The 23,543-nt window shown below is 38.8% G+C and overlaps 1 protein-coding gene across 3 annotated transcripts in view; it reads right to left on the bottom strand.

The window, feature by feature from the left end:
• ARSK (arylsulfatase family member K) overlaps window positions 1–23,543 on the bottom strand; it is a 67,860-nt gene that overhangs the window by 3,890 nt on the left and 40,427 nt on the right. Inside the window, exons 6-8 of one of the 3 annotated variants that reach the window (XR_006342825.1) lie at window positions 21,256–21,480; window positions 11,591–11,815; window positions 1,187–1,300 (exon numbers count right to left, since the gene is read on the bottom strand). Coding sequence is in view for 2 of the 3 variants with exons in the window: in XM_043913633.1 (XP_043769568.1) it covers window positions 9,144–9,433; window positions 11,591–11,815; window positions 21,256–21,480 (740 nt within the window). In the remaining variant the exon portion in view is untranslated. Of the gene's footprint in view, window positions 1–456; window positions 1,301–5,918; window positions 9,434–11,590; window positions 11,816–21,255; window positions 21,481–23,543 lie in introns of those variants that run through there. The other 2 variants (XM_043913634.1, XM_043913633.1) reach the window with 2 other exon arrangements.

The raw sequence follows: 23,543 nt of genomic DNA, 5'->3' as shown, positions 1-23,543 counted from the left end.
AGGTTTCTGTCTCCGTGCCTCTTACCCTTCTCTTAGAAGTAGTGACATCTAGACAGCACATTAAAAAGCAGAGACATTACTTTGCCAATAAGGGTCCATCTAGTCAAAGCTATGGTTTATCCAGTAGTCATGTGTATGTGAGAGTTGGACTATAAAGAAAGCTGAGTGCCAAAGAATTGATGCTTTTGAACTGTGGTGTTGGAGAAGACTTTTGAGAGTCCCTTGGACTGCAAGGAGATCAAACCAGTCCATCCTAAAGGAAATCAGTCCTGAATATTCATTGGAAGGACTGATGCTGAAGCTGAAACTCCCAATACTTTGGCCACCTGATGCAAAGAATTGACTCATTGGAAAAGACCCTGATGCTGGGAAGGATTGAAGGCAGGAGCAGAAGGGGACGACAGAGGATGAGATGGTTGGATAGCATCACCGACTCAATGGACATGAGCTTGAGTAAGCTCCGGGAGTTGGTGATGGACAGGGAGGCCTGGTGTCCTGCAGTCCATGGGGTCACAAAGAGTCGGACACGACAGAGCGACTGAACTGAACTGAACAGAAGTAGTGTGCTGTTGTTCATTGTGGGGGCAGGCTGATTTTTTAAAGAAATTCCCTTATTCTAGCTTCAGTCTATGTAGGCCCTGGGGGCCTGAGCCTCAAGAGTAGGGCACATTTCTGTCACTTTCCCCTCTGGCAGCTGAACTTTGTCTTATAATGTGCAAAAGAGCCAGTTTCTCGTCTGTACCCCTGTCGCAAGAGATCTTTGGTTTCTCTCAGTGCAGGATCCTGGACATGACTGGGGCTCTGCGTCCCCTCAGTGGCACAGATCTTTTGCTACAATCTGTCCCTTCCCAGTGATAGCTGACCTTTTGCAGAGGACTGGGGCTGAGAGTCTTTCCTCTTCTGCCTCAGTGGCAGATGAGTTCTGCTTTGTATGAGAGAAGGTTCTGGGTTTTATGCTTCTCCTCCAGAGGCAGCCCCTCCCCATCTGTATGTCTGTCCCACTGAAGAGGCTCCGTCTAGTCCCTGCCCTGCTCCCCGTCTTTCTCATGAGTGCCGGTGGAGGTCTGTGGAAAGAAATCTCATTACTGGGGGTGGTCTCCCTTGTATGTGCAGCTCTTAGTTCTTGCTGTTATTTTCAGACGTATTTGGCTCCGATGAGTTTGTCAAAATAGTTTTGTTTTCTTACCTGTTCTTTCGGCTGGTGGTTTTTTGTCCTGTCTTCTGCGAAATGTAGGACAGTTTGGGTGTCTCATCTCTTCTCAGAAGGGCTTGCTTCCCTTTTCAGTTCAGTTCCCATGTCCTATGAGAGACTCAGAATTAATTAATTTTGCAGATTATCTAGCTTTTTTCTTTTCTCTTTGATTTCTGTTACTGTGGGAGCAATATTCCCCATCCTATGTGGAAGCAATATTCCCCATCCTATGTGGAAGCAGACATTATTTAAGGACACCAATCTTTTACCATCAATGTTACAACATTTATGATTGTTTTGTTTTCTAGTGTCTTGAATATTTATTTTTATTTCCTCTTAATAATAAAAAGTTTAGGGCTGAGTATAGCTGTGGTGTGTCATGTTCTTCTAAGTTGTCTCATTTTCATTATTTAAAAAGTAGCCTATAACTTTAATATTTTTGACCCAGGAATTTAGATTCTGTTTTTTAACTTTAAAATTAAGAGAAGAAAGGGGGCTAAAAATCTTTACTGAGAGTTTAATGTATATAATTGTAAGCATCACATACACAAACCCAGAATATCTAACCAGAATCAGTTCAGTTCAGTTCAGTCGCTCAGTCGTGTCCGACTCTTTGCGACCTCATGAATCGCAGGAATCCAGGCCTCCCTGTCCATCACCAACTCCCAGAGTTTACTCAAACTCATGCCCATCAAGTCGGTGATGCCATCCAGCCATCTCATCCTCTGTTGTCCCCTTCTCCTCCTGCCCCCAATCCCTCCCAGCATCAGGGTCTTTTCCAATGAGTCAACTCTTCGCGTGAGGTGGCCAAAGTACTGGACTTTCAGCTTCAGCATCAGTCCTTCCAATGAACACCCAGGACTTACCTCCTTCAGGATGGACTGGCTGGATCTCCTTGCAGTCCAAGGGACTCTCAAGAGTCTTCTCCAACACCACAGTTCAAAAGCATCAATTTTTTGGCACTCAGCTTTCTTCACAGTCCAACTCACATCCACACATGACCACTGGAAAAACCAAAGTCTTGACCAGACGGACCTTTGTTGGCAAAGTAATGTCTCTGCTTTTTAATATGCTATCTAGGTTGGTCATAACTTTCCTTCCAAGGAGTAAGTGCCTTTTAATTTCATGGCTGCAGTCACCATCTGCAATGATTTTGGAGCCCCAAAAAATAAAGTCTGACACTGTTTCCACTGTCTCCCCATCTGTTTCCCATGAGGTGATGGGACCAGATGCCATGATCTTAGTTTTCTGAATGTTAAGCTTTAAGCCAACTTTTTCACTCTCCTCTTTCACTTTCATCAAGAGGCTTTTTAGTTCCTCTTCACTTTCTGCCATAAGGGTGGTGTCATCTGCATATCTGAGGTTATTGATATTTCTCCCGGCAGTCTTGATTCCAGCTTGATTCCAGCCCAGTGTTTCTCATGATGTACTCTGCATATAAATTAAATAAGCAGGGTGACAAGATACAGCCTTGATGTACTCCTTTTCCTATTTGGAACCAGTCTGTTATTCCATGTCCAGTTCTAACTGTTGCTTCCTGACCTACATACAGGTTTCTCAAGAGGCAGGTCAGGTGGTCTGGTATTCCCATCTCTTTCAGAATTTTCCACAGTTTATTGTGATCCACACAGTCAAAGGCTTTGGCGTAGTCAATAAGCAGAAATAGATGTTTTTCTGGAACTCTCTTGCTTTTTCGATGATCCAGCGGATATTGGCAATTTGATCTCTGGTTCCTCTGCCTTTTCTAAAACCAGCTCAAACATCTGGAAGTTCTCAGTTCACGTATTGCTGAAGCCTGGCTTGGAGAATTTTGAGCATTACTTTACTAGTGTGTGAGATGAGTGCAATTGTGTGGTAGTTTGAGCATTCTTTGGGATTGCCTTTCTTAGGGATTGGAATGAAAACTGACCTTTTCCAGTCCTGTGGCCACTGCTGAGTTTTCCAAATTTGCTGGCATATTGAGTGTAGCACTTTCACAGCATCATCTTTCAGGATTTGAAATAGCTCAACTGGAATTCCATCACCTCCACTAGCTTTGTTCTTAGCGATGCTTTCTAAGGCCCACTTGACTTCACATTCCAGGACGTCTGGCTCTAGGTGAGTGATCACACCATTGTGATTATCAACCAGTATAGAAGGGATCAATCTGTTTTCCACATTGAGCTTCTTTCACCTACTTTGTAATTATCTCTCTTTTTGCTCATGGCCCCTCATCACCAAATTCTAGTTTGATTCAGTGATTTACAATATGCTTTAATAGCCAGTAAGGATTGTCCAATCTCAATGTTCTCTCTCCATAATTTATTAGATACTTCAGACATTCAATGTTCCTTGAAAACCTTAAGGTCATTTAGTCCAATGAAAGAAAAACCTTATTGGGATTAAAAGCTGTATTGTGTGAAATGTATGCATTAATTCTGGAAAAGAGCATTTTAGTATTAGACCCTACTATCCCAGAACATGCTGTCATTCCATGTCCGTATCTTGTTTGTAAACTTAATAGAACTTTATAATTTTTTTTCATCTAGGTTCGTGCCTCCTGTTAAACTTTAAACTGTTTTATAGAATGTCATATTGTGAGTGGAATATTTTTCCTAATTTCTATTTTTATCTAGTGATTGTTCTTACAGATAATTAACATTCTTACAGATAGGTATTGATTTTTGTATTTATTTAACAAATCTTATCTCAACTATTTAACAAATCTCACCAATTATAAAGTTTTTAGTAGGATCCCTTGGGTTTTATGAAATGGAAAACCACCAACAGTAGAAAGAATACAGATCTTTTTTTTTCCTTTTTACAAAGAAAAATAAAAACATATAAGGCTCCCCCAGTGGACGCTTCTGGTTCAAGACCATAGATCAGATAACAAGGTTCCAGACCCATGGTTCTTGCACATTGCTGCATATTAGAATCACCTGGAGAGCTTTAAAGACTCTCAATGCTTGGAGGTGGGAGCCAGGCATTAATGCTTTTTAAACATCCTCCGGTGATCCCAAATTGCAGCAAGCTGTGAACCGTTGTTCTAGACTAGTAGTTAGCAATCAGTGGCCCACAGGCCAGACCCTGTGTTTTTGTAAACGGGGCTTCACTGGAACACAGCCAGGCTCATCTGTTCACGTAATGTCTGCTTTCATGCTGCCGCGGCAGGACTGAGCAGTTGTGAAAGAGACCATATGGCTCACAGGCGTAAAATACTTAGTATCCGGCCTTTTTCATAGAAAAAGGAAAGATAAAGAGGGATAGAGTTCATTTGTCACACTCTCCTCTGCAGGCTTTTGCGAGAATTTACTCTTTCTAGAAGGCTCAGCTTTATTGAGCAGGTGACTCCTTTTCACCCCTTGCCCCGTTATGGACAAATGGGTTGGTTTTCTAAAACAATGTATTATCTGAAAAACTCAAAAATACTAATTGAACAAATATTTACTGAGCTTCTACTGCGTGTAAGGTCCTTGGGGGTACTTTAGGAAACAAAAAGGACCAAAGGCAGTTCCCGTACAGAGCCTCCATTCTAGTGGGGCAGGAGTGGTGGGAGACAGTATCAGCAAATTAGGTCTGTAAAACATACACTAAGCTGGAGAGTAATGATTTATATGCCAAACAATAAAGCAGGTAAGCCCTTGTGATGAGGTTAACATTTTAGCCATGACCTGGAGGAGATAACAAAAGTGAGCCCTTTTGAAATCTGAGAGAAGAACAGCATTCTAGGCCAAAAGAGTTGACAGGCACAAAGGCCTTGAGTTCATGCTTGTCTGACGTGCCTGGACAAGGACAGGAAGGCCAGTGGGGCTGGAGCAGAGCTTCAAAGTGGAGTGTGGAAGGAGAGGTGCGGTGTGAGGCCAGGTCACTTAGGGCCCTGTAGCCAGCCAGGCCGTCCTAAAGGAGATCAGTCCTGAATAGTCATTGGAAGGACTGATGCTGAAGCTGAAACTCCAGTGCTTTGGCCACCTAATGCAAAGAGCCGACTCACTGGAAAAGACCCTGATTCTGAGAAAGACTGAGGGCAGGAGGAGAAGGGGATGACAGAGGATGATATGGTTGGATGGCATCACCGATTCAATGGACATGAGTTTGAGCAACCTCTGGGAGATGCTGACAGACAGGGAAGCCTGGCGTGCTGTAATCAATGGGGTTGCAGAGTTGGACACAGCTGAGCAACTGAACAACAACAACAGTACATAGACAAGTGCTAAATTTATTAACTTGAAACTCTGTTTTTCTCTAATTAACACAGTCTTTTGATGTTCCTACTGCCTGCTTCTTTGTTGCAAAAACTCCTATATAACCTGGCTCTTCCCTTACCACTTTGGGGCAGTCTCTCCCTCAGAGCTATCTGAGAGGCTGCTTGCTGGGCTTAGGTCCTCAGCAAGTCTGCCGATAAAATATAATTCTCAACTTCTAGGCTGTGCTCCTCTTTTTTTTTTCTTTCAGTCAACAGGTTTCTATAGAGTAAAGTGAGAAACCAGTGGAAGGTTTGAGTATCCATCAGTGTGATCTGCTATATCTTAACAGAATCACTCTGACTGCTATGTTGAGAAGAGACTGAGAAAAGCCAAGGGCAGATTCAGGGAGACCTCCTAAGAGGCTATTGCAAAATTCCAAACAACAGATTCTGGTGAACTGGAAGAGGGTGGTAGCAGTAAAACACAAAGCCTAAAGATTGTCCTCAATCCAGCTACTAATTAGTGCCAGGTTCTCTTAGACTCTGGCATTAGATGATTTGTCTTGGTTTTGTAAGTTTTTCTTCTTCTTCTTCTTCTTTTTTTTTTTTTTTCTTTCTTGGTTGTTAAGATACCATTTTGGATTAGATACAGTCCTAAAACATAATTTTACCTAATTATGATCCTATATTGGTGGTGGTGGTTTAGTTGCTAAGTCGTGTCTGACCCTTGTGACCCCATGTAGTTCATCAGGTTCCTCTGTCTGTGGGATTTCCCAGGCAAGAATATTGGAGTGGTTGCCATTTTCTTCTCTGGGGATCTTCCCAACCCAGGGATTGAACTTGAGTTTCCTACGTTGCAGGCAATTTCCTGCATTGAAAGCGGATTCTTTACCAACTGAGCCACCGCAGAAGCTATGTTGGATATGATTAAAACATTGTAGACGCTTGGTAAATTCTAACAATGAATGCATCTTAAAGGGGTTGAATAGAATGAGGTGGATTATATTTATCTTTATATGCCCATGTTTTCAGAATCATTTCTATTATTATTGCTTTATTTTTCCCTATAATAACATATATATCACACATTAGATATTTTTATATCCCTTAGGTTCAGTTAGGAGATAGGAGGTAGATTTGTATATTTTAATTTTAACCTCAATAATCTAGTACTGAAATCTTTCTCTTAATAGTTTTACTTCAGAATACATATGAAGTGAAATTTATTTCTGAGAAATTCATACATAAATGCAAAGATAAGCTCATACAAATTCACTGAAGGACAATAAACAAAGGAGATGAACTGGCTCATGAAGAAAACTTCTAAGACAGTTTGAAAAGGGAAGTTAGGTTAAAAAGGAATTAGGTAAAACTGTTATTTGCAGATAGACTTTTTACCTGAAGACTATAAGATACCAACTGGAAAATTACTGGTACAAAAATGTATTATTGGCATAAAGTAAATATGTAGACATAGAGTTTGCATATATAAATAACTGGTTAGAAGATACAATGGAAGAAGCATTTATTTAAAATAGCACAGATGATAAAATACCATCAAATGATAAAATAGCTAGGAATAAAGTCACCTCTGGCTACACACTAGGATCATCTGCCTGGCAGCTTAACAAACAAAACAGTAGCAAGAACAAAACTGCCCAGGTGCCATCCCTGGAATTCTAATCCCACTGCTGTGGGGTGGGGTCTGAGTTAAGCCGCTTCAGTCATGTCTGACTCTTTGCGGCCCCATGGACTGTAGCCCACCAAGCCCCTCTGTCCATGGGATTCTCCACGCAAGAATACTGGGGTGGGTTCCCATGTCCTTCTCCAGGGGATCTTCCTGACCCAGGGGTTGAACCCATGTCTCTTATGTCTCCTGCTTTGGCAGGCAGGTTCTTTACCACTGGCGCCACTGGGAAGCACAGGGATGAGGCCTAGGTGGCATTTTTTAAAGGTCCCTACTTCCTAAAAATGTCTATGAAGATACTGATCTATATGAAGAAAACTTAGCATACTACTGAGTGATATAAAGAAGTCTTAAAGAAAGGGGCAAGTATACTATATTCTTTAGAATAACTGAATATCATAAAAAATTCAGTTCTCCCTAAATTAGGCTATACACTTAATATGATATCATAAAAAGACTACCAAGATTTTTCATTTTTGCAACTAGACAGGTTGATTCTAGATTTATATAAGAAAAATAAATAAGCAAGAATAGCCCGGACAATTCTGAAAAAGAAAACTGATTCACGGGAAACAGTCCTACCAGATATTGCCTACCCCATCTATAAACAAAATAGAATGGTCCACTGCAAAGTAAGAAATGTTTTGAAAGGACCCAAATGTCAGTGTGACTTGTATATAATAAAAATGTCATTTCAGATCAATAGAGGAAAAGATCATTTATTCAATAAAAGTTGTTATATAGCAAAGTGGCATTTTCTAACCGATGGAATAAATATTACTTTTCTCAATGAGAGGTCAATTGGGTGGTCATCTTAAAAAAAAAAAGAAGCTAAAGTTAGATCTCTAATATGTAATACATTCCCATGGGTTAAAAATTTAAGAGTGAAAAATAAAACTCTAAATGAAGATAGGTAGGAAAAGCCATTCTAAATATGACACAAAATCCCAAAGCCACAAAAGCAAAGATTCATAAATCAGACTGCATGAAAATACCAATTTCTACATGTCAACAAACACTAGGGCACTAGTCAAAATACAAATTATGAAAAGGAAAAAAATATTTGCAGCTTCTCTAACAGACAGAGAGCTAATATCTAAAGTATGCCTGTAATAACAAAGACAAATAACCAACAGAAAATAGGCAAAGTGTAAAAAAGGAAAAGGTCATGGTAAAGAAAATTCCAATGGCCATTAAAAATATGAAAATATGATCTACTTTACATATAATAAGGAAAATAACAACAAGATATTTTATATCTGCCCAATTGGCAATAAATGCAAGGACACATTTCTAGTGAGAATATAAATTGGTATAACTTTTGTAGGGTTAATATAGGAGTGTCTAGAGTAATTTTGCTAGATATAGTCTTGCCCCAGCAATTTCACTTCTAGATGTCTTTGTTAAAGTGGAGAAAAAGAGAGCAAGGTATTTTGCATGGTATGTTACCATTTGTTGGGGGTGGGGGAGTGCTGTCTCTCAAAGGATACATAGGAAGGCGGTTACAGTAGTTATCTCCAAAAAGGAGAACTGGATGGTTGAGGGACTGGAAAAGAAAAGTGACTTCACACTCATTGTTAACCCTTTAGTACCTTTTTGAAATTTATACCTTGTGCATATATTTTGCCTATTAAAAAAATTAAATAAGATCAGCCATATCCATGGTCTGTGTCCCATAAAATACTCCAAATTCTCCCATCAAATACATTCAAATGATCTATGTCCAATCAGATAAAAATAACTCATCATACACCATCAAATACTCAAAACTATTTTATGGTTCATAAGTAATCATTTTAGTAATGGTTAAAATATTCTATATTCCATAATATTCAGAGGAACACAACTTTATGTTCTAGTATTTGTTTCCATCCTTTTAATACTCCCATTAAGTTGTTAGAAGTTGGTAAGAATAAGGTCTTGATAGTAATCATTTTGAAAATATATTATTCTACAATGATTGGTATCTTATTTTAAAAGAGTACATTCTTTAATTTAAAATCAGTAATTAGTAAAAGTAACATTTAAAATGTATAATGAATCATGATTTTGTAGCATATTTCTACATAACTCTTAAACATTCTTTTCTTTTTTGTTGTTCAAATTGTTTTTGGATCAGAGTGGGATTTAAGCCACTGATCAATGGCATTTTCATACTTCTTTGGTTCTTTCAGCCAGTCCTGATGCCACCTAAGGTTTGCTATGACATTTGAATAGTTTTGCCCTATACTTTGTTTCCACTTGATAAACTGCTCTTTATTGTATTGGTGGACAGAAGCTGAAACCTTAGGGTAGTTAATAATGGAACGAAGCTTCTGATCCAAAGAAGAAGTAACTTCTGGAAATTTTGCAGCAATATTTGTTAATTCATCTGGATCTGAGGAAAGATCTGAAAGAAAAAAAATTGAGTAACTGTCAAAACAGTTACCAGCTTAAAAAATATTTTTTAGAATGTCATTACTCTGTAACAGATAATGCAGTATAGTTTCTTTTTATTTTCAGTTCTTCTTAGTGTAGTAAGCTGAAGGATGGTATAAATGGAAATTTAATATATCAAAAGTTAAATGCCTTTCTAAATGTATGTCTCTTCCTTCTTGTTATCATCCTACTATCACATTTTTCCCTTTACCTATTCTTAGATGGCAGAAACAGTCAAACTAGTAGGCCGGCTTAGCCTCAGTTCTTTCTGTTTTTGATATGTTGCTTACTTTGATGTGCAAAATATATATATATATTAATGCTTATATTGTTCCATTTCAACAGGCCCAAATGTTCCAGCTATAGGAATTCTTTATATAGCCGAGTCATGTTCTTGCAACTTCCCTTACTCCTAGGTTTTTTGTTTGTTTTTAAATACATTTGCAACCTGTGCTTGAATTTTTGAAAATTACATTCAGTGATACTATTTGAGCAAATAGTCATGGAAATAAGAACTCTCAATCACTACCATCGAGAAAATAATGATAAACATTTCAGATAACATAAACACTCCTTTGACCTACAGTGTAGGAGAAGACAGAGGATATGCCAACCTCTGACAGATAGAATGCCAACCTAGTCGGAAAAATAGCAAATTGAAGCTCTTATGACAATTAGCCTACGACAGTAAATGAACAATGAATGCACAGTGAGGGAAAAACCCCTACAGGCTTATTTGAGTGCATGAGCCAGAAGATTGCTGATGATACTCATGATTTTGCTGGGTGATTTCAGATGGCACCTCTCTGAGAAAGGGAAATCAGTGAATAAACCCTAGAGAATACAGGAACGGCAGGCTCCCCCACTGATTCTTTGATAGTCACATCTGCTTTTTGCATAACATAAATAATGAATGAACAAGAGATACCCATTATTCAACAGAATGAAAACTTCAGTACATTTTTGAAGCCAAGAATCTCCTCCTTTTAGAGAAGGAGGGGTCAATCAGTTCAGCCTCTAAAGAATTATTTTGAATTAATAATTTTGGCATTTATAACTGGGAAAAAAACTTAGGGAAAAAGGAATATTAAAAATAGCTTTAGCACATATTTTATGTGCAAAAAGGTGGTAAAAAATAAGTAAAACCATAAATCTAATATTACTGCTTGAAAACAAATTCAGAGTAGTGATTCTACCAGGTTTTTGTAGGGGAAAAGGAGCATGGATTTGAAAGTCAGACCTGGGTTGAAAATCTTAAGCTTTTCCACTTTTTAACTGTGAGACTTTGCATAGGTATCTGAACCCTAGTCTTCAAATCCTAATCTTCTCTATAAAATAAGGATGATAATATCATCTTGGAGGGGATTCCCCAATGGTTCAGCAGGTAAAGAATCCACCTATGATGCAAGAGATGCAGGTTCAATTCCTGGGTTGGGAAGATCCCCCAGAAGAGGTCATGGTAACCCACTCCAGTATTCTTGCCAGGAAAGTCCCCTGGACAGAGGAGCCTGGCGGGCTATGGTCCATGGGTCGCAAAGAGTCAGACACAACTGAAGCGATTGAGCACACGGCACATCATCTTGCAGGGTTGAGGGGAACGTTAAATAATAAATGTAGGATGTCAGCCTCCATAAGACAGAGGAGTTAATCTTCCGGAACAACTGAATCTGAGGTACAATGAGAGGGCGCTGACTACCGATTGGGGAAGATAACCGTGAATATCAGAAGACACCTTGATCAGAGAATATAGCAGTGTCAGTCTTGAGACCCAGATCAAAAGCTTTAGGGCACTTGCTTTGTTATTCAGATGCTGATTTTCAAAGAAGCGGCTTCTCTCCAGGGCAACATTTTGTAAACTAACCCAGTGTGAGAAACTGCAGGTATTTATTTATTTTAACAAAGATTTGGTTCAGTCACTCAGTCGTGTCAGACTCTGTGACCCCATGGACTGCAGCATGCCAGGCTTCCCTACCCATCACCAACTCCCGGAGCTTACTCAAATGTATGTCCATCGAGTCGGTGAAGCCATCCAACCATCTGAACAAAGATTATTGGCTCCCTTGGGTAAATACTGTATAGGTCAACTCATTAAAACTAATCTCTACCTAAAAAATATCAGCAAACTTACCGAAGAGTTGAGGCAATACTGAAGCACCATCAGAGTAGGCTATATACTTCCATTGGTTAGTTCGAAGCATGTAGGTGGAAGCATTTACATTGCATCCATGGAATTCACTCAGAATCCAGGGTGGATGTAGGTTTTTGAATTTTTGTTCATTCTTAAACATTTCTGATGCTGATGGCAGCAGAGAGTATCCGCTCAGGTTCTGAGGCAGAGGAATTCCAGCAATATCTACATGACAAAAATAAGACTATTTTTTTTTTTTTGGCTGCATCCCATAGCATGTGGGATGATCCCTGACCAGGGGTGGAACCTCTGCCCCCTGCATTGGAGTCGTGGAGTCTTAACCACTGGGTAGCCAGGGAAGTCCCAAAATAACACAGGATTTTAAAATAAGTCATTCTTTCATTTGTTGAACATTGATAAATGACATCATTAAAGGTCACAGAGACTAAAGATTGTATATAGATTTTGTAAATAGACTGCCTAGACCCAAATGCTCACTTCCCAGCCTGTGACTTTGGGCATGTTGTTAACCATTCTGAACCTCAGTTTCTTCATCTGTAAAAGGGAAATAATAATAGTGCCTGTATTTCACATGTCTATTTTAGGTTTAAATCTGATAACTTATGTAAAATTCTGAGCATAGGGCCTGACACATAGGAAACCCTCAACAAATATTAGTTAATATCATAAGTCCTTCATTTCTGAATGATTAAGAGATCACAGGTATCTCACAGATTTGTTCCACAGAATATTAACAAAATGTATATGAAAAAGGAGTCTAGTAGTTACATATGTTTGCAAACAATGGTTAAAATTAAATAGATAAATTTATTGTAGATGTAAATTTATTGCTGATGTGTATCATAAAGCTTCAAGGTATATGGTGTGCCATGTATCCCAAAGTTATTTGATGACAGAATTTCTGTTTATTTCTAAGTAGCATCTTGAGGGACTAATATTTTGCAGAACATATGTTGGGAAATCCTGGATCATGCTGATTTAGAGAAAAATAATCTATTTTTTCCGTATCAAATATAGATACAAAAAACAAAGCATAAGAAGTGTCTAACTTAAAAAAGAGGCAGTATTTTTTAAAAGTGGTTTAAAAGCATTTGCTTGGAATTTCCTATAGAAAAATAGGGAATCACTGGGAGTCCAGTGGTTAGGACTCTTGTAATTTCACTGCCATGCAGCCAGGTTCAATTCTGGTAGGGAAACTAAGATCTCTCAGGCCATGAAAAAAAAAAAATTACTGTTAATTATGGCTGGGGACTTGGGGTAGTTCCAAAAGGAGTCTGCAGTTGCCTCCCCCACAGTTTCTCTGGTTTCAATGTTCCATGTTTTTAGAAACATTAACTCAGAAATAATTATATTTCCAATGAAAAGTAGAAAGTAATATATCTGCAATGCTAGAAATTAAACAAAATTGAATAAGAAAAATATTTTAGCTTGACTGTACATATTTGAGTGAGCTTCCCAGGTGCCTCAGTGGTATAAAGAATTCACCGGTCAGTGCAGGAGACCCAGGTTTGATCCCTGGGTTGAGAAGATCTCCTGGAGAAGGAAATGGCCAGCCACTCCAGTATTCTTGGGTGGAAATTTCCATGGACAGAGGAGCCTGGCGGGCCACAGTGCATGGGGTTGCAAAGAGTTGGCCACAACTGAGCACACACATAAAGGTATGTGCAGCAAAACAGATTAATTAAAAGAGAATAAGGAAGTAGACAAAGGCCTCTATGAATCTCCTAAAGAGACTTGTTTTACATATAACTTAATTTTAAAAAATTGTATCTTCTGTTTCCTTGGAAGGGGCATATTACAAGTCCTAATCTTCTGCCAACCATCAACCCTCAGGGACTTTTTTTGAGAAAGAATGAAAGGACAAGTAAAAGAAGGAAATAAAGAGAAATATTTGAAATAATGGGTTAAAAAGAAAAGAAGAAGAAAGTGCAAAGATGTTAAAGAGAGAAAATGCACAAGATGCACAAGAGAAAAGATGGCCCAGGACTTCCCCGGAGGTCCAATGGTTAAAAATCTGCCTGCCAATCAGGGGGCCTGAGTTCCTTCCCAGGTCGGGGAAGATTCCACATGCCACATGTCAACTGAGCCCCTGTACCACAACTACTGAGGCCTCATTCTAGAGTCTGTTCCCTGCAACAAGAGAAGCCAAGGCAATGAGAAACCCAAGTGCTCACTGCAACTAGAGAGTAGCCCCTGCTTGCCGCAACTAGAGAAAGCCCATGCACAGCAACGAAGACCCGGTGCGGCCAAAGCTTAATTCAATAATTAAAAAATAATAATTTTAAAAAAGAAAAAGATGGCCCAAGATGAAACCAATTGAGCTGCAAGACAGTAGGCTACTTACTGTAAGGTCTACTGTAAGATGTGGAGAAGGAAATGGCAACCCACTCCAGGATTCTTGCCTGGAAACTCCCGTGGACGGAGGAGCCTGGGGGGCTACAGTCCGCAGGGTCGCAAAGAGTCGGACACGACTGAGCGATTTCCCTTTCACTGTAAGAAGAAAGTGGCCCGGGAACAGGCTGGACCCGGCTGGTCAGTGCGTCAGCCGTTAGCACGCACCACTGGGAGGCAGAGGAAGGGGAGAAGGGCTTTGGAGATGGCAGGAAAGCAGGGATCGACTGGGAAGTTTCCTGTATTTAGCATCTTAATCAACTTTAATACTTAGACATGCCTTATTTCAGATCTAATCTTAGCCTAATTTTCCTAAAGAAACTTGTTAGACCAAGAAAATTTAAATAATTCTGTTTAAACTGGGATAAGAATCCATTTAAGTATTAATTTTTTTTAACTCATCTAACAAGGGGCTTCCCAGGTAGCACAGTGGTAAAGAATCCAGCTGCCAATGCAGGAGACACAAGAGAGGCAAGTTCGATCCCTGGGTTGGGAAGATCCCCTGGAGCAGGAAATGGCAACCCACTCCAGTATTCTTGTCTGGAAAATCCCATGGACAGAGGAGCCTGGCGGGCTACAGTCCGTGAGGTTGCAAAGAGTCAGACATGACTGAGCTACTGAGCACAGTACACTACTAACAAGCTAGTTGCTAGTCCAGATGTAGGGAAGCAACAGTGGACAAAGCAGGCATGCTCCCTCAGACTCCAGGAGCTTACATTCTAACGTGGGGAGGCAGACAGACATGCCAGATGGTGATCAGTGCAATGGAGAAAAATAAATCAGGGTAAGAGGGCTTAGAGAGTGATGGCAGGAATGTGTGTGTGCGCCGTGTTATAAGGATGGTCAGGGGAGGCCTCTCTGCTGCGGCGACGTAAACAGAGACCTGGGGAGAAAGGGCTACGTGAGCCCAGTAGATCTCTGGAAGTGGAGAGGAAGGGCCTTTCCCCAGGGAACAGCACGTGTAAACACTGAGGCAGGAAGCTGCTTCATCCTATCTGCTTCCCAAACACTAAGGAATCCTGCATGGCTGGAGCAGAGTACGTGAGGGTAAAGTTGTTTGAGATGAGTTGGGGGGAGGAAGAAATCATGTTGGACTCACAGGTCTAATCAGAGATTCTGGATTTTAGTCTAAGTGATTTTGAGCAGAACCATGTCATGGTTTAGATGGTAACTATTGCATGGTGATGCAGGAGACAGGGGTTCGATCCCTGGGTCAGGAAGATCCCTTGGAGTAGGAAATGGCAAACTCACTCCAGTATTCTCGCCTGGAGAATCCCATGGACAGAGGAGCCTTGAGGCTGCAGTCCAGAGTCACAAAGAGTCAGACACAGCTTAGTGACATTAATGTAAAAATATTAAATAACAAAATATTAAATACTATTAATATAAAAATATTAATGTTAATAATATCTCACATTTAACCACTTACCATGTTCCAGTCATTGTTCCAGGCAATGGAACAGTCACTGTTATTTCCATTTTATTGATATGAAAACTGAAGACCAAGACATGTTATGTTTCTGTCTCAAGGGTATACAGTTGGTAAATGCTGAAGGAGGTATTTGAATTTAGGCAGTCTGACTCCAGGATCTCTGGAGTCTTCAATACTGCTCCACAAGTCTGGATCTACTGTAGTTATTCAACTTTACAGTATTTTTCAGCCAATTAAGACAAAATAATCTATGTACAATGACCCTCCCAACCCTTCACTAAGATCCTGTAACAAGGAAGGTTTTGCAATTTAAATCATTAGTATTGAAGCATTCTTTTAAACACAACTGCATTTCTATACAATTACATTTTCACAGTTTAAACAGATCCTGGATTTATTCTTTATGTGAAAAGAAGGTAGCTATTTTTAAAAAGGCCAACTATTAAATGAAAAAAATTCACATGAACATAAGAAGTTTAAAAGAGAATGTCAAGACAATTTTAATTTTAAAATGATATTATTTCTAACTGAGCTAAAGGATGCTGATACTAGATTATTAGAGAAGAAAATATTTTGGAGAGTAATTATTTTTTAAAAAAAACTATTTTATTGAAGTATAGCTGACTTACAATGTTGTGTTACTTTCTGCTATATAGCCAAGTGATTCTCTTATACATATACATACACATTCTTTTTTCATATTCCTCTCCATTATGGTTTATCACAGGTTGGGGAGTACTTTTTAAAGCATAATCTCTGAATTAGTGATATTAACAGTATAAAGAATTCCTGTTCAGAGAGATGGCACTTTGCTGCCAGTCCTAGAAAAATGACAATGGGATAGGGCCTACAAAGATACTTAGACTAAAATAACTCTTCCTACTTTATCATCAAATATCATTTCATAGAAAATAATCACTCTTCCAAAATATCTTTAAAAACTGTTCATAAATTCAATGTTTTTAATAAAAACATTGTACCATCTTAAATTTCAACACATTTTTTACAGTAAGGTACTTTACTAAAAACAGGAATACCAATTGGTTTTTCCTATTTAATATCTTTCTACTTAAGGTTTTTGAGTCACCATCTTTTACATATTTCTAACGTTCAAAGAATGGAAGGGAAAAGGAAGTCTGGCTTGAGGTTTTGATCTGAGAAATTTAATCCCATATTCTGTATAAATTGGATTCATACAAAAAAATACAGCTATGTATGGCTAAGGTAATATAGAAAGGACCTTTGGAAGTCTCAGAATAGATTATGTCTGTTTTAAGCTTCTAACTGGTTAGGAAGAATCACAAAATAAGAAGTCCTGTATAGACCCTTTATCAAAATCTGTATGTTTATTAAGCTTAGATAGAATACACTGTCTCACAGGTCTAATTTTAGAGTTATTAATCACTACTAAAAGTAGCTTTAAACTCTAAATACTTTCATTTTAAAAGGCTGAATTAAACATCAGATTAAACCCAGACCATCAGAATATCTTTGCCTTGCTGACTGGTAAGGCTGTTTAAACATGGCAACAGACTCAGTTTATGCTAATCCTGGTTTAATTGTTAATAGTATCCTTTTACTCTAAAAAAATGTGCTGATTTGGACAATAAATTAAGTAGATACTTTATCTCAATAACCAACAAACCACACCAAAACAAAAAACCATTTATATACTTTAAATGCCTACAGTTTTCTTTTCAATAATACAAGGGGGCCATTGTCATTTATCATTTCACTTTTTTTTTTATCATTTCACTTTTTAAAATAAAATCGACTATTTTTTACCCAGTTCATCACTACTAGATATTCATACTGTTTCTAATTCTTTAATATAATGTAATATTATCCATGGAGATGAATCTTTGTGTGCATCTATAGGTTAGTTTGGACATGGAACAACAGACTGGTTCCAAATCAGGAAAGCTGTATGTCAAGGCTGTATATTGTCACCCTGCTTATTTAACTTATATGCAGAATACATCATGAGAAATGCTGGATTGGATGAAGCACAAGTTGGAATCAAGACTGCCGGGAGAAATATCAATAACCTCAGATATGCAGATGACACCACCCTTATGGCAGAAAGCAAAGAAGAACTAAAGAGCCTCTTGATGAAAGTAAAAGAAGAGAGTGAAAAAGTTGGCTTAAAACTCATCATTCAGAAAACTAAGATCATGGCATCTGGTCCCATCACTTTATGGCAAATAGATGGGGAAACAGTGGAAACAGTAAGAGACTTTATTTTTTGGGGCTCCAAAATCACTGCAGATGGTGACTGCAGCCATGAAATTAAAAGACATTTGCTCCTTGGAAGAAAAGCTATGACAAACCTAGACAGCATATTAAAAAGCAGAGACATTACTTTGCCAACAAAGGTCTGTCTAGTCAAAGCTATGGTTTTTCCAGTAGTCAGGTATGGATGTGAGAGTTGGACAATAAAGAAAGCTGAGCGCCGAAGAATCGATGCTTTTGAACTGTGGTGTTGGAGAAGACTCTTGAGAGTCTCTTGGACTGCAAGGAGATCCAACCAGTCCATGCTAAAGGAGATCAGTCCTGAATAATCACTGGAAGGACTGATGCTGAAGCTGAAACTCCGATACCTTGGCCACTTGATGGGAAGAACTGACTCATTGGAAAAGACTGTGATGCTGGGAAAGATTGAAGCCAGGAGGAGAAGGGGACGACAGAGGATGAGATAGTTGGATGGCATCAGTGACTCAATGGACATGAGTTTGGGTAAACTCTGGGAGTTGGTGATGGACATGGAGGCCTGGCATGCTGCGGTTCATGGGGTCTTGAAGAGTCGGACACGAATGAGCAACTGAGCTGAACTGAATACGTTAATTCCTAAAATTGGAATTTTCTAGGTCAAAATATATGCCTATTTCTAAGTAATTTGGAACATAATGCCACATTTGCCTCCAGGAAATCTGTGCCAGTTTATACTCCCAGCAGCAGAACATGAGAAGGCATATTTCCAACATGAGCTTTTTCTGCTTTTTAAAAGAATCTTTGCAAACTCTATGTGTGAAAGAAAAATGGTGTCTTCTTGTTTTAATATTTTTCTGACTACTGAGTTTGAAGTTCTAAAAATATCTTGGCCATTTGTATGTCTTCTGTTGTGAATTGCTTATTTATATATTCTGGTCAATTTGTTAATAGGGTATGTCTCTTTTTCATAGATTTGTGAGAATTCTGTTAATATTAACCTTTTATCACTTATAAAAAGGTTAATTTTAGATAAATAATTTTACATGTTGTTTCCCAGCTCCAGCAAAGGTTCTTGTGTTTTATTTTTTGGCCTTGATGTGTGGCATATGTGGGATCTTAGTTTCTGGACCAGGGATCAAACCCACACCCCCTGCAGTGGAAACACAGAGTCTTAACCAGTGGACCTCTAGGGAAGTCCCCTAAGGCTCCCCCTTGCATCTTTCTGTTTCTACCTTATCTCTGATTAACATCTGGTTAACAGGAAGCTTCAGTGTTTATAAAGTTCCATGCCTAGATATTCTCTTCATTCTCCTCTGCCAACCATATAACTAATTTTTCCCTTTTCATAATAAAAATATTCATTATGAAACACATTAAGCCTTGAAAATGTTAATTTCCTGTTTAGAACTGGAGAGACACTGATCTTCGGCTTTACTTACTTGAGTTGGGCAGGTCTAATCAACACATGATGTAAATGCTGTTAATATAACATATTCTGCTGGGAAATGTGACTCAGAAGGAGTCTACTAACAAACGCCAAAGATAAAAACAACAAAAACCTATGTAGACCTATGAGTTCTTAAAGACTGTAATAACTGACAAATTATAGAAAAAAAAAATCTACAATTTCAGGGAACTTACATAATTTCCAGAAGAGTATGGAAGAAATGCAAACGGGTTTCTGGGGACGTTTTGTTTGGCTAAAGAAATGTTTATTGTCACGTAACATAAAATAGGCAGGGATAGGAAGGTGTCCCCCTAGGTGGATAAATGATAATTCCCTCATTCCAAACAACTTTATTTAGTATTTTCTTAAATAAGCTGTTAAGATATGTACATTAGGAAATCTTCCAGTTTGCAGATGATTTTTAACTCTCATGAGGTTGGCAAGTAGTGATAATGGTGTATCAAGATTGTAGAGAAAATTTGAATCATAGGTAAATATAAAACAATATTCAAAGAAAAATGATTTAAACAGTGCCTATTAATTAACTAACACATAAAGTGATAGAATGACTAGAAAGAGATGAGAACTCATCACAGACAGCTTCCTACAGATACTGGACTATTTAGCTGCTAAGTCAAAAAAGACAAAATGCCAAATTATCACTATGAAATACATTGAGGGAAAACTGAGAAAGAATCATCCCAACCTTTAATAATCTTTTGCAGTTCTGATCACTGTACCTCAAGAAAGCAGAACAAGGGTAAAAAGTTCAGCAAATTTGGGTGGGGAAAGTTCCATATGAGAAAACACTAGGGGAGGAAACAAAGGAAATGCCACTGTAAAGAATCATTCATACAGCTACATCTTCATACAGCTACAAAGATGATAATAAGGGAGGCACTTAAAATATACATAATCACACACACATTTTTGAATGAAAAACAGAAGTGAGGAAAAGTAATAGGTATTGCCTGGAAACTGATGGAGCCAGAAAGTGGCAAAGATATGACTGTGTGATAATTGCTTTGGGACAAAAGGGAACCAGCAAATGACGAGCAAGAAAATGAAGAGATTAAAAATACACACCAGGCAAAAGAACAACAAAGAAGTGTGGTCAAATATGCAAGTGATGTGAAAGAGAAAAGGAGGGCACTGATTTTGTTTTTTTTAATTTGGCTGTGAGGCTTGTGGGAGTTTAGTTCCCCAGCCAGGGATTCAACCTGGGACCTTGGCAATGACAGGGAGTGCAGAGTCCTAACCACTGGACCGCCAGGGAATTCCCAGCACTGATTTAAATGCATAATAAAGAAATTTAAGACCCTGTAACAGTCTTTAATTAAATGAAAGTGAAGCCTTTGTAGCAGCAAAAAGGGAGATAATAAGATTTTTCTTATTTCTTTAATTTCCAGATATGTTTGTTTCACATTTTAATGTATATATATTAAACATGTATATCTTATGCTATATTTTTCTTTCACCAAAATCTATTTATAAATTGATGGTAATTTTTGCAATTTATGGTGCCTTAGAACAGAGTATTTGATGTTATTGAGTTTAAAGTCCCCTCTAAATTAGAAGATAACAGTTCTATATAATTTCTTCTAAATTTATGATGGTTTTATTCTAGTATCTTTAACAAAAATTGCTAAATACCCACATCCAAATGTTGCTGTTCTAGACCTATGGTTATGCTTATAGACATTAAGAAGCTAGTAAAATAAATCATACAGAACAACCTAAAGATTCTGAGGAGAAATAGGCACATAGCATTAACATTAACAGGCATATGTAACATTGTGAAAAATTAGTAGTTTCAAAGTAGATGGAATAATCCAGAAGGGAAATGCTTACATTTTAGGTTGGGGATGATAGAGAATCAAATGATACACAAATCATATCTATAAAGTTATAGCACTGAATATCTTATGTGGCTTACTTTATTGTCATATCCTGGTTGTGAATCTTTTGGAGGAAGAAGGACTAGAGGAAGTGAAGGCCAAAGGCACCTGAGGAATATTATCCTCATTTTTCAGATATAGATTTGCCTCACAGTTAAATCAGTTGCTCAAAGTTATGAACAAGTCAGCAGGGGCCCTTAACTCTTTTGCTTATTCATTTCCTAGCATTGTTACAAATAAATATACACAGAATGGCATTACTTACCAAGCATAGTAGGGTAAATATCCACAAGAGAAACCACACTTGACACTTCCAGGTTGACCTGAATTCCTGGCCCCATGATCAAGAGTGGGACATGGGAGCTGGCTTCGTACATACTCATCTTATAAAACTGTCGGTGTTCCATGGCCAGCTCCCCGTGGTCTGAGGTGTATATGACGATAGTCTTCTGAAGAAGACCTAACTGGCGAAGAGCCAAAATAATTTCACCTGCAATATATATCGAAGTAAATCTTAATTAGCTTTTAGCTCACTTTTTTTTCTTCTATCATAATAAGCTCAAAATGATTCTACCCTCTAAGAATTTGTCACGATGCTTCCTAACATCTGAACGTTATCTACTGTTCTTCAGTAAATAACTTATGCCAGATTTCATGTGCTTGCTTCCCAGTGAATGGACTAGAGAGAGGAAGGAGAAAATGCAGTACCTAAGGATAAGTTTCTTTATTTGGAGATTGTCCTGGCTTGCTTTCTGTGTTTGTCAGGGAGTAGGGGAAAACATTACCTCCAGGGACTCGAATGAGAAAAGAAAGGCATGCCTGGGTATCAGCGCTGTGCACATCTCAGGGAAGGACTGGTGTCACCATTGACCCACAATTGCTGCCCAATGGGAGGGGATAAAAGGGGTCAGAAATCCTCCTCCTGATACCCTTTCTCTCAAATTCCCCATCACTAGATCATGCCCATGAAGCTGGCTGAGTCTTCTGGAAATCCCACCTTTGGAAAAAAGGCTGGTAGCAATACAGATGATATATGAATGTTATGTGGCATATTCTTGGACAGCAAAATTCCTCTGACCAGTCCTGTCTCTAAAGGACATGAAACTTCCTCCTCATTTTAATTAAGAGAACACAGTAAGACACAAGTCTAGAGAGAAGCATCGTTTCTATTTTGGCAGCTTCTGAATCTGGCCTGCAGGGGTCTGTATTATTTTAAAAATATATATACAAAACCTATAGGCAATTCTGAGGTCCAGTCGGATCTGAGACCCAGTCTCTGAGGAGTTATTTATGGGGTTCACACCATCAGAATCTTTGAACTGGACAACTGTACTTGCTTCCTAATTGCTCCTGCACTCCTTTTTCCCCTTCATAATATCTTTCTAAACTATCTGATCATGTCACCCCAGCTTAAAACTTTTCCACAGCTTCCCACTGTCTAATTCTTGAGTAAGTTTAGCACCTTCAACTAGTTACCCCCTAAATCTTTACCTTTCACAATCCTGAATGACTTACAACTCCCTGAACTAATAGTAATTAGTTTGGACTTCCTTGCTTTTGTATACACTCTCTGCCTTCTGTGTTGGATACCCTTTCTTCCACAGTCTACATGACAAATCCCCATTCTTTCTTTATGACCCAGCTCAAGCATCACCTCCCTGGTGAAGCATTCCCTGTTCCTCCAGGTAGAGTGAAGTCCTCTGTCCCCAGGACCCTATAACTTGTATACTGCTGTAGTTACAACACTATGTTATAACCGCTGGTGTTTATACTCATTCAATAAATGTTTACTGACTTTCTACCTATGTGCCAGGAACCATGGATGCAAAGTTAGACACCTAGGATGCAGTGATGAATGAGAAGGAATGTCCACATTCTTCAAGGGAAATGGACAGTAAAGAAGTAAGTAGACAAAATCATTAAGGATTATGATGTAAACAAACAAGATGATATGGAATAGAGTAAGTGCGATGACGGAGCTACTATATTAATTTAGAGTGGCTGGGAAGATAGCTCTGAGGAGGTAAGATCTGAGCTGACAGTTAAAGACTGAGAATACTCCAGGAACTCCCTGGCAGTACAGTGGTTGGGACTCCACACTTCCACTGCCAGGGGCCTGGGTTCAGTCTCTGGTCAGGAAATTAAGATCCTGCAAACAGTTTTGTGGGGCCAAAAAAAAAAAAAAAAGCCAGCCACGTAAAAAAGCAAAGGGAAGAACATCCCAAGCAGTGCTCAGTTGCTTAGTCACGTCCAACTCTTTGCAACCTCATGGACTATATAGCCCGCCAGGCTCCTCTGTCCATGGAATTTTCCAGGCAAGAATACTGGAGTAGGTTGCCATTTCCTTCTCCAATCCCAGGCAGAAGGAGCAGCAAATATAAAGGCCTGAGGTGGGGTAAGAGGTTAGAGTGCTTTTAATTTCTTAATAATGTTCAGCTTAATACTAACAGTGCCCAGAGTAATGTGAACAGGACATGCTAAGTCGCTTCAGTGTATCCAACTCTTTGCAACCCCATGGACTGCAGCCCACAAGGCTCCTCTGTCCATGAAATT

Source organism: Cervus elaphus, chromosome 9, assembly GCF_910594005.1.
Source record: "Cervus elaphus chromosome 9, mCerEla1.1, whole genome shotgun sequence".
In the NCBI taxonomy this organism is placed as follows: domain Eukaryota; kingdom Metazoa; phylum Chordata; class Mammalia; order Artiodactyla; family Cervidae; genus Cervus; species Cervus elaphus.
The sequence above is the reverse complement of the archived record's forward strand: the minus strand, read 5'-3'. Positions and strand labels throughout refer to the sequence as shown.